The sequence below is a fragment of the Plecotus auritus genome (genome assembly GCF_963455305.1).
Source record: "Plecotus auritus genome assembly, chromosome: 3".
In the NCBI taxonomy this organism is placed as follows: Eukaryota; Metazoa; Chordata; class Mammalia; order Chiroptera; family Vespertilionidae; genus Plecotus; species Plecotus auritus.
Genome location: NC_137772.1, coordinates 198,222,893 through 198,236,659, shown reverse-complemented (window position 1 = coordinate 198,236,659; position 13,767 = coordinate 198,222,893). Strand labels below are relative to the sequence as shown.

At 36.4% G+C, this 13,767-nt stretch overlaps 1 protein-coding gene across 1 annotated transcript; it reads right to left on the bottom strand.

The window, feature by feature from the left end:
• Positions 1-695: 695 nt before the first annotated feature.
• Positions 696-10,012, bottom strand: RERGL (RERG like). Its single transcript, XM_080661114.1, has 5 exons — positions 9,919-10,012; positions 8,776-8,832; positions 5,063-5,136; positions 3,613-3,761; positions 696-1,336 (listed from the first exon to the last, which is right to left on the bottom strand). Exons 1-5 carry the CDS (start codon positions 9,968-9,970, stop codon positions 1,054-1,056), a joined length of 615 nt encoding a protein of 204 aa, XP_080517240.1. The 5' UTR covers positions 9,971-10,012; the 3' UTR covers positions 696-1,053.
• Between the last annotated feature and the right edge of the window lie 3,755 nt (positions 10,013-13,767).

Genomic DNA, 13,767 nt, shown 5'->3' with positions numbered 1-13,767 from the left:
TGAGTCACCCCCACTCCTATCACTCTCTACTCAAGATATTCCACCCTTTCCCCCAGGTTACTGATGCTGCACAGTAACCAAATATGTAGTAGATTGTTTGTACTCCTAGTTTAACTTCTCTAATACTTAACCTTAATTTCCAACAATTTGGCTAAAACTTGTAGAAGGTGGCAAGCTTAGCAAAGGCAGTAGCACTGGTAATAAAGTCCATGAGGTAGTTGGTTGACTTCTGAAGAAAATCCAAAGTAATCTGGGAAGGCCTAAAATGTTTGTATCTAATGCAATATTTCTTTCAGGGCAATAAGTCCTTAAAGGTTATATATTTACCAATCAGTTCTTACTTTTTTTCTTTTCTTACGATGTATAATTCCTAAATGAACTATAAAAGACTAATCTTTTGGTCCCAAGAGGATCTTAGCTGTATAAGCTAATTCCTCTGTTATAATCGCCCCTGTTAGCTTAGCATACAAAGCAAAGCAGAGATTTTTCAACATTAGACCAACTACAAACTGTGTACTTATGGGCAAAACATTTAACTTCTTAAAGCCTAAGTTATAAGTAATATGTGTGTATTATCAAGTAACTCAATAGATTATCATGAAGACATTTTAAAAATTAAAGTCACGTATTTCTATTAAATAGATCATGAAGTGATACAGGTATACAAATTAAGCCCTACAAAATGTGAAATACATGAATATAACCATATGTTTATTCTAAAGAAATACATAAAATAAAGGTAAAAAGGCCTGTAGAATGGTAGTTTAATAAAATTACAGAAGCAATGTTCATTTGCAAAGCAAACTGTATAGTAATCCACCAATAGTTTATACTGAGGGCGATTTTGTGAAATAAAGAGAAGTTTAAGTGTGAAGCAGAGTGTACAAAATACAAACAACCAAAAAGGCAAACTATATATTGAAAAACACAGTTGTAGTTCATATTCAATCACTTTATATGTCTAAAATATTTTTAATTGCAAACAAAGGTTAAATTAAATTAGCATATGAATGAAACTCTCTGATATAATAAACCCTTGAGATCACATGTCTACTAAACAGATTTCCTTCTCTTTCCAAATACATTATTGATCAATTTGGCCATTGATCTAGATCCACTGGATCTTCTCTTTTCTTTGAGTTTGAAGTTTGTCAGGACATCCTTGATGATTCTGATAAACATCATTTCTACCTCCAGAGACTGCTCTGCTGCAGACAGTTCACAGAATTGGCACCGGTTATCCAATGCCAGTTTTTGCCCTTCTTTCCAGCCAACCTCTCGCACATGACAGAGATCTTGCTTGTTACCAACCAAAAGCACTGCTGATTCCACAACTCTGAAATACAGATACACAATTCTTTGGCAAGATTGTTTGTAAAAATTATTTTTAATTGAGTAGGTTTATGTAAAAAGAATTATGGACCAAAACAGAAAAAAAAAAAGTATGTGTTATTTATGGTCATGTGTATTTGACACATATCCCCAGGTATGAGCAACAATTATTTCAGATAGAATGTAGTAAATGACAGAGAAGCAAGCAAGGTTCTTAAAGCATATGATTTGAAGTGACACAAACTTATTCTTGAATTATGGTTCTGTTTACTAATGAGGCATAATTACTATTTTTCCAATTTTCATTTTTCTTATATGTGAAAAATGGTAAAATAGTCATGGTCACACAGAATTCTCATTGAAATTAAATGAAATAATGTATATAAAAATACCTAGCACAGTGCCAAGCAATAAAAGATGCTTAATAAATATTGTTTTTCTTTTTCTTATCAATTGAAAGAAGACTGACTCTTTACTAAATAGTTACTGTAATTGGACAATTTATATATATAATAAGATATAATATTATTCCATACTCATTGCTGTTTATTCTTTGTTAATATCCTTTATAACATAATAAAGAAAAAATTTCACAATCTCATGACCTTGTACAATTTTTCTGTTTATTTAAGAAATATGTTTCCCTGTTAAGGTAATGTCTTTGGCAAATATCAGTGTATCCTCATTTGTTACAACAAAACATTATTAAAACAGAGTTTTGTCTAAAGAACATGGTAAGATTACTAGTTCATAAGTGGTGAGAAACTCTGCCAAGATATCTACTATAGGAAATAATTGAATAAATGCAGTAATCAACTCTTTCTGAAAAGATACTGTCCTCAGATTCCACTAAGGGTTAGTTTCATTCATATGACAGTGTGAACCATGAGGGGAAAAGCACTGTATGTGTTGGATTTTTCAGGATATTAATGATAACTTTTTCTACAAAGTTCAGAAAATTATTATAAAGAATTAATGGAGAATTGTAAAATATTTTGAAGGTGGGTCACAAATATGGGATGTAATTTTAGTAAAACAATGTTATGTTGCTTTTCTAGTCTATACAGATTGAAAATACAAATTATTTAGTCAGGACATCAAGAAGATTGTCTGGAAATGTTAAAGACAGTTGTTGTTGTTGTTTATTGTATTTTTCTTTTGTATTCTTGAGTGCTTACTTTGATTTGGAGGAATATCAAAGGATTATTATCTCTGTCCCTTACCTAAGTCATGATGCTTACATATAAAACATTTAATGCTTGAAACAATGATGTTTAAAGAAACCACACAGTAATATTATTGGAAACCAGAGATGTGGGATACCCTCGTAACATGACATACTTTTCTCCTAACATGCTTCCAGCAGTTTTATAATCAGAAAAATTAGGTCTTAGAGATTAAAGGATTTACCTAAGGTCAATCAGATATAGCAAGAATTTACGCCAACTGACTCCAGGGAAATATCCTTTATCAATTATTATCTGATGGTTTCCTGATAGTGGGCATTTAAAATAGATATAAAAATCACTAATATTGTGCTTTTTTTGCTTCTCAGTTTAGAATGTTATTTTAGACAAAGGGCAAATTTGGTTAAGAGCACACGGAAACCCTTACATCAGCATTTTCAATAAAAAGAAACATTTTAAATGGGAAAGGCTATAAAACAAAAAATTAAAGTAGGTAATTTATATGTTTAAACTTATATCTACTAATGCAAGAAGGCACAGTTTTGTCTTTCTTCATAGTTACTTTTGTCAAGATAATTAATTGGTAATTGCTGGTTAGCTATTTATTTTAGGAGGTGAAATGAAGAAAACTGTATTCTCATACTTAGAATTTGTATAGGTTTCATTATGCTGTCTATTTTGCTTTGATACATTGAACAATCAAATGACTAGAAATTGGATGACAAATGTAATAAATCTGGATTTATTTAGTATCCTTAACATTTTTGTGGGAATGAAAAGAAAAGGTTGGAAAGCGAACTATCTTGTGTACAAAGGACCATTATTTTGCAAGTGAGTGTCATGTTAACAAGAGAAGCTGTCTTGTAAAATAGCCATTTACTCAGGGCAAGTAACTGTTTATGTCAGCCAGGATATGAAGTATTCTCATCTTAGTCCTTTTACTACATGTATAACTCCTGTGGAATGGAAGGTGAATTGTTCAGGGCTGTTAAATTTCGTAATTGGAAGGCTGTATTAAACTCTTCCTAATGATGCTTACAGCTCTATGATGATTTACTAAAAAGAAAGGAGAGAGGAATGAGAAATGTCTTACCTTTTACAATGACTAGTTTGTGGCTCCCGAATTCTGTAGATTAGTGCTTTTGCAAAAGCAAACGAAGACCTGTCACTGATGTCATACACAATAACAAATCCATCTGCCCAATGCAGCTCACTTGTGAGGGAAAATTTTGCTTTCTGTGGCTGTAAACAAACCGAGCACATTGAAAGTAGTGGAATCTGACACCTGTATTTACACTTCAGAATTAATTAATGAAGACACATTTCATTTAGAAGAGAATTCAATAAGCCAAACACTGGCATTTTCTAAAATGTAGCTTATTTCCTCATCATTCTCTTTGGTTAAAAGTGCTTAAAATATAAACTAACATAAAATCATTTCTATCTCATTTTACAACTTTTCTCTAAGAAAATATCTCAACTTTCTTTGAAAAAGTGATAAGGTATAGTTGTCTTTTGAATTAATATCCACATATATTTTTGAAAAAGATATAATATTTTCTATCTATATTAATAAATAGAGTATCTATTGATTTTGGTGCTATATTTAAATCAGTAAAAAAAGATAAGGTTTAGCTCAAATGATTTAAGGTAGATTTTCATCAAGTAAAATAATCTGTCCCATGGAGTTGTTTTGAAATCTTGAACAGCTGTTATTTATATAATACTATTTTCACTTTTTTTGTATTTGATTAAACAAAAAAGTTTATATTCAAAATCTATTTAATGCTCGATCAACAGTGGTTAGTCACAAAGGAAACAGTGAACATATAAACTTGAATGATAAGCCATTATTAACTTCTAACAGCTACTTGTGACCTGATAGAAATCCTATATAATAAAAGCCTAATATGCTAAGTGTCTGGTCATCCATTCAACCAATCAAAGTGTAATATGCTAATGATATGCTAAGGCTGCTCAACTGCTCCCTATTATGTGCACTGACCAACAGGGAGCAGACAGTCGACTGGTAGGTTAGCTTGCTGCTGGGGTCCGGCCAATCGGGACTGAATGAGATGGGCCAGAAACGCCCTAGAGTCCTCCCTTGGTCACTCCCCAGCTGCCCAACCTCCCTCGTCCCTCCCTATCCCCGATTGTGCACCAGTGGGGTCCCTCCACCTGGCCTGTGCCCTCTTGCAAACCGGGAACCCTCGGGGGATGTTGGAGAGCCCATTTCAGCCTGATCCCACAGGCCAGGCCAAGGGACCCCACTGGTGCACGAATTTGTGCACCAGGCCTCTAGTATATTATAAATCCAGCCTAATATTTGTATTTTAAAGATATTTATAATATGACAGTTTAGTCATACTTTACAGAGAAGCTAGATAATGAAATCCATAACACTAAAAAGAATCTCTTAAATTTTTAATAATTAAAATAAGAAAATAAAATTCAGTTTTAAGACTGGCAACTTTACACTGACCCTTATCCAATCTTCTTCTAATAATGATTGAAAAAAATAAAAGAGTATGTTGTTTACTTACTTGAGAACAAGGGTCATATATTTCTAGATTCAGTTGCTTCCCTTCCAAACACAAATGCTTATTGTAGATGGATTCTGCAAAATACGCATATGTTCATTGTCAGTATGGACATACTCCAGAATAAAAAAAATGGACCTATATTTGGATTACAGTGTGCAAATTCAAGCTGTCATATTTTAATGGAGTTTTACAGTGGCTTTCATTTATTGCTAGTGGTCAAAAAACATGTATTTGTTGTATTTGTTCATATATGTTTCTCACAAGTGAAATTCACCACACCTATTCAGCTGCATGCCTTTGTGCTTATATGCTCCATCCTATTACTATGGATGAATTATCTGTTCTATCTAAGGCCAATCCATTTCCTATGAACTAATCAGCATTTTATCTGACCTAGTGAAAGACATGGCCTCACAAATTCTACATCTCTCTTATGCATCATAAATCTTTCCTCTTTACTGTATGTATCATTACAACTGTATTTCTCCTAACTCGACAATCTTTTAGATCTCACAATCTTTCAACTGTTGCCCCATTTCTCTGCTGGCCTTTTGGTAAGCACCTATACCTCCTGCATCCAATTTCTCTCCTCCCATGCTCTTCAAATTATTCCAATCAAGCTTTAACTTCAATTACTTAACTCAAACTGTTCTTATCAAGGTCATGGTTTTAGACACAATGGTCAGTTTCTATGCCTTGATTTTACTTGTTCTATCAGTAGCATAAGTAAGTTAATCACTTTTGCCTTCTTAAAAGGTTTCCCTAACATGTCTTTCAAGGCAACACACTCTTTTGTTTGCTTTATTCCCTATTGCTCCATATTACTCTTTTTGTTTTATTTGACCTGCCATACCTATCTTCCCACACTCCAAGCATGAACCTAGTTTATGGATCTCCTCTCTACCTATTCTCACTCCCTTGATAATCGCATCCAGTCAGCCTTTATGTAACAAATATTGCTAATGAATCCAATTTAAAACTATAGCCTAGACCTCTTTCCTGAACTCCAGATAGGAACAACTACTACAATTGGACATCTTCACTTATATACAAAATGGACATCTCCCTGCTAAGACTGCATCTTCCACAATTTTCCATTTCATTAAATGGCATGTCCTTAACTCTAGTTTCTCAGATTAAGAGCTTTAATATCATCATTGATTCTTTCTTTCTCTTACATCTCATATTTATTCTGTTAAAAATCCCTTTTCACTCTACTGTCAAAGTATATTTTGAATTTATTAGCCTCTCATCACCACCATTGCTAATACACTGGTCAAAGTCGTCATTGTTTGCCTATATTATTACCCAGCCTTCTAACTTAATCCCTCTGCTTCATCCCTCACATTATTCCTTTCTTGTGCCTAATCTATTCTCAAAACAGAAGCAAATGTGAGTGAACCTTGTAACCAGATCAAGTTACTTGTCTGATCTAAGTGCTCCAATGGCTCCTCATCTCACTTGGATAAACCAAAACCTTTAAAATGCCTGAGAATGTAGCTGATTATTTGGTCTCCTATTACTTCTATGACATCAATAGAACTCCCTGGCTCTTGCCTCTAAAATTCTCTCCACTTTAGCTACTACATGCTGCATTCTATCCCTCACATTTTCCGGAATGTTCCTGCCTCAGAACTTTGATAATTGTTTCTTCTGCTGGAATGTAATCCCCCCAAGTATCTTTGGTTCAATTTTTACCACCTTGATGTCTCTTTACAAATATCTCCTCAGTTAGGTATAACCTGACCACCCTATTATAAATTACCACTTACCATATAGGACCACTTTCCCATGCTTTGTTTTACATCATAGTTCATATTTAATGTTTTTAACTGACTAACCTCCCCTCCAGAATGTAAGTCTTAGGAGAGTTTTGATATTTGTTTCATTTTTGTTGTTGTCCATTGCTATAACCTCTTTACCTCTAAAAGTACCTGGGACATGGTAGGTGTGCAATAAATATTTCTTGAATGAATGAAGGATTTTATTTCTGTAACTGTTCTTCCAGTGTTTTAATAAATACCCACTCCTCTCCAAAATGGAATACTGACAAAAAATCATGACCTATTCTGGCAAACTCTCTGTAACTCACAGCAGAGAGTTGTAGCAGAAATTTTGGGGGCCAACCTCAGAGAGTTAGGGATGAGTTTTAAAATCCTTATAAGTTACATTTAATAAAATTAATATAGTTTCATTAAACCTTAAATATGTTTTCAGACAATGCCTTCTAAACTTCACTTAAGTTTACTACTGTGAACCATAAAATTTCCTTCTAGACATTTTTTTAAGTCCATCTCAAAACTCAACAACAGCCATCAGGAGTCATCAACTCTTAACTTTTTAGAATTTTATTATTTTTTCTCCTTTTAGTCTTTATTTACAAAATGGAATCATTTTTGCACTAGTTTGTTTTCATACGGTGGTCACCTTTTGCACATTCAGTGATCTTTTCAAAATGTCTCTAGGTCTCATCTTCTTAGTAGGGATGTAACAACCAGAAATGTGTATACCTTGTTAATAAACTATATCCTATAAAAGATTAAGGTGGCATTTTTTCATTATTACTGCTATTGTTTCGGGGCGTTGTTTTATTTATGTTTGGCTTTGTAGTTCTGGAACATTCTCTCATGTCTGACTGCTAGCTTATGTGTTATGTTGACATTTTTGACTGAGATTGCTGACCTGAGAAATAAAACAATGAGAATTTCTGTTTCTATATATTTCTTCTTTCTAGAATCTTGTCCTAAGATTCTCACAGTGTCATATGTACTGAAATACTATATTGGATATATGTAGAAAACAACACAATGCAATACTTTCTAAAGTTATTTTCTAAAATACTCTAAAAATGATATCCCATAACTGAATGCTAAAGATTTTTGTTTATATTTATTTCTCATGGAAAAACACACTTGTTATTATAATTTCCTTTTACTCTAAATAAGTATTATTGAACATAATATTTTCTTTTTCCCAATTTTCACATTCCTTATAAATCTGTCATTCTTTTTAAATTAAAAGCCAATACATTTTCCCCATACCTTCAATCAGGTAAGATATTAGTACAATTATGTTGATTAATTGCTGAGCCAAAAATATACTCATACCTCTGGCAACATTCCCCATTTTATTAGTTCCCCTCCATGATATTTCCCATATGTCATGTTAATCCTGATCAAAATAATAAAATTATATCATGTTACCCTGGTATCTTTTTTAAAATTTCTCTGGAACTTACATAAGCAGCCTAGATAATTAGATGTGATCTTTAATCAAGACATAATTTTCCTGATATTTTCACACAGTTTTGCAATAAAAATAAAGCTTATTTTGAAGTTACTTGTGCTTTTATAATTAATTTGCCCTTATCTTTCAACAGATGCTGATTTAATTTCAAAACTGTTTCATAGCATACAAAAATATTCATACTTGCTCTACAATATGTGTTTTTTTTAGGGGGGTGGATCTCAGTTTTGCTAGTTTTAAACTGAAACCAAGTGACTTTCTAATCCATCTCAGTTAACATGAAATTAGATGAATTTTATCAGTTCAAGTACTTATTTTGGCATTTGTAACCAAAATCTGTGAAAAAAAAAATAAGTTGCTTTAAAGTGTAAAAATGAAAGTTTCTATTAAAATTATTTTCTGATCTGAATTATTGTTTAATTATGATATGAAATTTTAGGGTGAAAAAGGCTAAAGTAGATACTTACCAAAATTAGAAGCATATTCTCCAATGAATCGCTTGGTAAGAAATCTCACTGTAAGGGCTGAAAAACAAAGAAGCAGGATTGATGGTCCTTTCTATTTTAGGATACAGATAATTTAGTTATGTACATAGAGGTTTATCTTTCAGCTCAAAAATGACCAAGCATTAGGAAGATCGTAAAGCTTTACTGAATTCTGGTCTAAATAATAGTCAGCAAGATTTCCAGTGTACAATGATAAAGGTTAGGAGGGGAGAAAGAAAGTGATCTTAGAATGTTATCCACTCAAATCATTGTGTAATTAATTCACAAATGCAAACACAGAAGGCAACTTACCTTTTGTAACAGAAATAGATTTCTCATTAAATCTGAGATGCAAGAATTATAACATATCTTTGTTTTCTTTCTCAAATTAAATGCGGTTCTAAGGTGCTACATGCTCATAATGACAAGGACAATATCAAGCAATTGCAGTTGCTTAAGGATAGAGAGACTTCAAAATACAGAAACTAGAAAAAGGACCCATAGTGTTGGTTTAGCTCATTACAGTGTCTGGATCTGGCCAATTATGATTCCTAAGGCTCAGGAGGCTCTATTGCTGGCATCCTCATTACAATAATGTTACCAAAAACAAAACAAAAATAAAAGATGGCTTATCAAGTAGGGGCAAATGTTGCTTAGTTCCTAGGCATCTACAAAGCCATGCCCCTCCAGAGTTTGTTTGCTTTGTGTTTTTCCCCCCTGTAATGTGGCATTTAGGAAATGATCCACAGGTTTTAAGGAATGGCATTTCACCCCTAGTCTAAGGCAGAAGAATCCTTTCATGGCCATTGTTTGGCCACTGGTGGGTATGAGAACAGGTGTGTTGGAGTGAGAAGTAAGTGGGATAGTGATGGAGGGTTTCCTGTTATTTCTATATTCCTATGAATTTAAACATCAGTAAAACAAGATACAAACTAATACTTTCAACAGTTATCTTTCTTAAGCTGTTTATAAATTCTTTAAATATACAGTGAATTGCCTAACTTTCTTATAAAATGAAAACTGCTAATAAAACACAATATGTAGTTATATCGTTATATCAAGTTTTATATATACATCAATATATTTCTCACTCTACACCATGCCCAAGGAAACACCGCCACTCACCAGATTTGCCCGTTCCTTCACCACCCAGGACAGCAAGCTTCACATCATTCATGTTGTTTTCTGCTCCTTCTTGGTCTGCTCTGTCTTGTGGAGCAATACTGACTTGAGACAAGTGTGCGTTCTTTAAAAAGTAATGCTGCTCTCATTTTTCTAAGGCCAACTCCACCCCATACTTCCACCATCCAATAATAACTTAAAAAAATATTATCCTAGGGTAGTTTTGAGCATATGCCATTAAAAACAATTTGGAGCTACTATTTAGACACAAAGACTTATTAAGCCAACTAGAGGCCCGGTGCACAGATATGTGCACTGGTGGGGTCCCTCAGCCTGGCCTGCACCCTCTCGCAATCTGGAACCCCTCGGGGGATGCAGTAGTGCACAAAGCAGCAGGCTGCCGGGGAGGAACCTGAGCCCAGGCCGAGCACCATGCTGCTCCCACTCAATCTGGCCTGCTGCGCCTGCTGCCACCGCCACCGCTCAGCAGTGCTGCCGCAGAAGCGCGAGAGGATTGCGACTGCGGCCACTGCGCTCGCCAGCTGTGAGCCCAGTGTCTGGCACCCATCAGTCAGCTGAGAGGTGCTCCCGCTGTGGGAATGCACTGACTACCAGGGGACAGCTCCTGTGTTGAGCATCTTCCACCTGGTGGTCAGTGTGCGTCATAGCTACCGGTCAAGTGGTTGACTGGTCACTTAGGCTTTTACATATATACTAGAGGCCCAGTGCATGAGATTTGTGCATTGCAAGAGGTGTCCCTCAGCCCAGCCTGCACCCTCTCTAATCTGAGACCCCTCAGGGGATGTCCAACTGCCAGATGTCCTATAAATTTACTGGGATCAGGCCTAAACCAGCAGTCGGACATCCCTCTCACAATCCAGGACTGCAGGCTCCTAACCGCTCACCTGCCTGCCTGCCTGATTGCCTCTAACCGCTCCTGCCTGCCAGCCTGATCACTCCCTAACCGCTGCCCTGCCGGCCCGATCGCCCCCAACTGCCCTCCCCTGCCGGCCCGATGGCCCCTAACTGCCCACCCCTGAAGGTCCGGTCGCCCCCAACTGCCCTCCCCTGCCAGCCATCTTGTGACAACGTGGGGGTGGCCATCTTGTGATGATGTGGGGGTGGCCATATTGTGATGCGAGGGTGTGAGGGTCAATTTGCATATTACCTCTTTATTATATAGGATAGGTAGTTAAAAACTTAACAGAAGCCTAGCTCTTCATACTGTTTTTTTGTACATAGAATCTACCTTCTCCTAGGACCTACAAAAATAATCTCACTTTATGAAGAAAGTTTTTAGCTCTAGCTGGTTTTGCTCAGTGGACAGAGCGTAAGCCTTGGACCAAAGGGTCCTGGATTTGATTCCGGTCAAGGCATGTGCAGGAGGCAACCAAGACCCTGGTCAGGGTGTGTGCAGGAGGCAACCAATCAATATGTTTCTCTCACATCAATGTTTCTCTCTGTCTTTCCCTCTCTCTCCCACTCTCACTAAAATATCAATGGAAAAATATCCTCGGGTGAGAATTTTAACAAAAAAAAAAAAAAAGAAAACGAAGTTTTTAGAGGATGTGTAAACATTCCTATAAATTTACTTAGATTGAATCAGTTTTGCTTTTTCCATTAATTCCTGAGTCTTTATTTCCTTGCATTTCTTCAGTGAAAGACAAGGGGGCATATGTTGATTCAGCCATGAAAAGAGAATGGCTACCTCAATGAATTTGCTTAGGGTTGACAGCGATGTATATGAGCATCCAGCCCATGTTTCTGAGTCTCAAATCTCAAGGAGAAATATGGGTACTGCAGCTTTACCCTTCCAATGTATTTCTTAATAAGAAACTTCTCTCTCTCTTTTTTTCCTTTTGATTTTATGCCAATAGACAATAGTAAGGTTTCAGGGTGTGGAGGGAAAAAAGCAATCAGCTTCAAGTTGCTTAAAGAGGAATAAACAGAAACTTGTCAGGTTTCTTTATGTAGTACTTTGTAATTAGGAAAAAGAAATTTTAAAATTTGGAAGGGGTATTTTGATAAAATTCATCCTTGCTATGAGATAAAGAGGTAAAGGGTGTGCACGAGGTAGCTGGTGGATGATTCTCTCTCATCATTGATATTTCGACCTCTCTATCCCTCTCTCTTCCTCTCTAAAATGAATAAAAGCATATTTAAAAAAAAATAGGTTAAGCTAGAAACAAGTAAGAGAGGAAAGAAAAAATGATTGAGGATTAATGAGATTTGTCTGTTCCAAAAGAAGAAACTGATTTTGTAAAGTGAAAAAGGCAACAGAGCCCTAACCAGTTTGGCTCAGTGAATAGAGCATCGGCCTACAGAATGTAAGGTCCCAGGTTCGATTCCAGCCAAGGGCATATGCCCAGGCTGCGGGCTCAATCCCCAGCAGGGGGTGTGCAGGAGGCAGCCAATCAATGATTTTCTTTCATCATTGATGTTTCTATCTCTCTCTCTCTCTCTCCCTTCCTCTCTGAAATCAATAAAGATATTTAAAAAAAAAAAAAAGGTAAGAGAAAGTATGGCAACTTGTGTGATCAACAAGTTAAGACCTGAAACAACACAAATTTATAATTTTATTACAAACTATAGAATTTTTAAATAAGCTGTTTTCTCTTTACTAGTAATTCATGCAAATATATTAAAAGTAGTAAGAATGAATTTAAGGAAGTTTACCAGATAATTTGTTCCACTATGGAACTGAGTGTTTTTCTTCTATTTGGAGAAATTCAATTTTTATCTTCTTAAGAAACTTCTGGTGGAGTTCTTAGGAAATTTATCTACAGACAGGAAGGAAAATGTTAACTTCATAACATGCATAATTTGAAAACAATATATGAGTGGTTGTTATCAAGATACTTCTCTCTTTTACCATATACTCTTCTTCCCTACTTCCATTTGGATTCCAAAAGTAAATCTAATAAGAAAGTACTCTGGTGTTGATATAGCAAACAGAACAGAGAGAAAGAATTACTTGCATACTTTTCTAAGAAACAAAAGTGCTAATGCCAGGGCCAGCCTGACAGGTTGAACCAGACTGAGGTAAGGAGGTGGGAATTGAGAAAAGAAAGAAAGACAGGAGAGTGGGATCGGGAGACTGCAGCAAGTTTATTAACTGCGTAATGCCTTTTATACACAAAACACTGAATAGGAGGTCTATCAAGAGGAATGTATTCTTTGTTCCTCTTAATCTCTAAGGGAGAGACAAAGCAGAAGGACAAATTCTCAGTACAGCAAATCTCAGTAAATAGTTACAGACTTCTTGGTAAGCTATGAAAGGTTGCTCTCATTCTACTGATAACCACCATCCAAACAAGCCTGGGAAAACTGTGTGGGTAGGGGACCCAGCCTTGCTAGTCCCTTCAGGTGCAAGGACCGTGTCAGCTTACACCCAGTCTCCAACATGCTAATATTTTTTCTGCCCCTAGTAAAGAATCCCACCTAATGAAGAGGTAATATGCAAATTGACCATCACTCCAACACACAAGATGGTTGCCTCCATGTGGTCAAAGATGGCCGCCCCCATGGGGACACAAGATGGCTGCCACAAGATGGCCAGCAGGGGAGGGCAGTTGTGGGTGATCAGGCCTGCAGGGGAGAAGAGTTGGCAGGGACCCAGGCCTACAGGGGAGGGTAGTTGGGGGCAACCAGGCCTGCAGGGGAGGGCAGTTGGGGGGAACCAGGCCTGCAAGGGAGGGCAGTTGGGGAGAACCAGGCCTGCAGAGGAGGACAGTTGGGGGGAACCAGGCCTGCAGGGGAAGGCAGTTGAAGGAACCAGGCCTACAGGGGAGAGCAGTTAGGGGGGACAAGGCCAGCAGGGGAGGGCAGTTGGGAGGGACCAGGCCTGCAGGG

Coding starts and splice junctions, on each gene's coding strand:
- RERGL (XM_080661114.1), bottom strand. CDS start 9,970: ATGAATGATGTGAAGCTTGCTGTCCTGGGTGGTGAAGGAACGGGCAAA. Junction 5,137..8,775: donor AGAATATGCTTCTAATTTTG/GTAAGTATCTAC, acceptor CGTATTTTGCAG/AATCCATCTACAATAAGCAT. Junction 3,762..5,062: donor TATATGACCCTTGTTCTCAA/GTAAGTAAACAA, acceptor GTTTGTTTACAG/CCACAGAAAGCAAAATTTTC.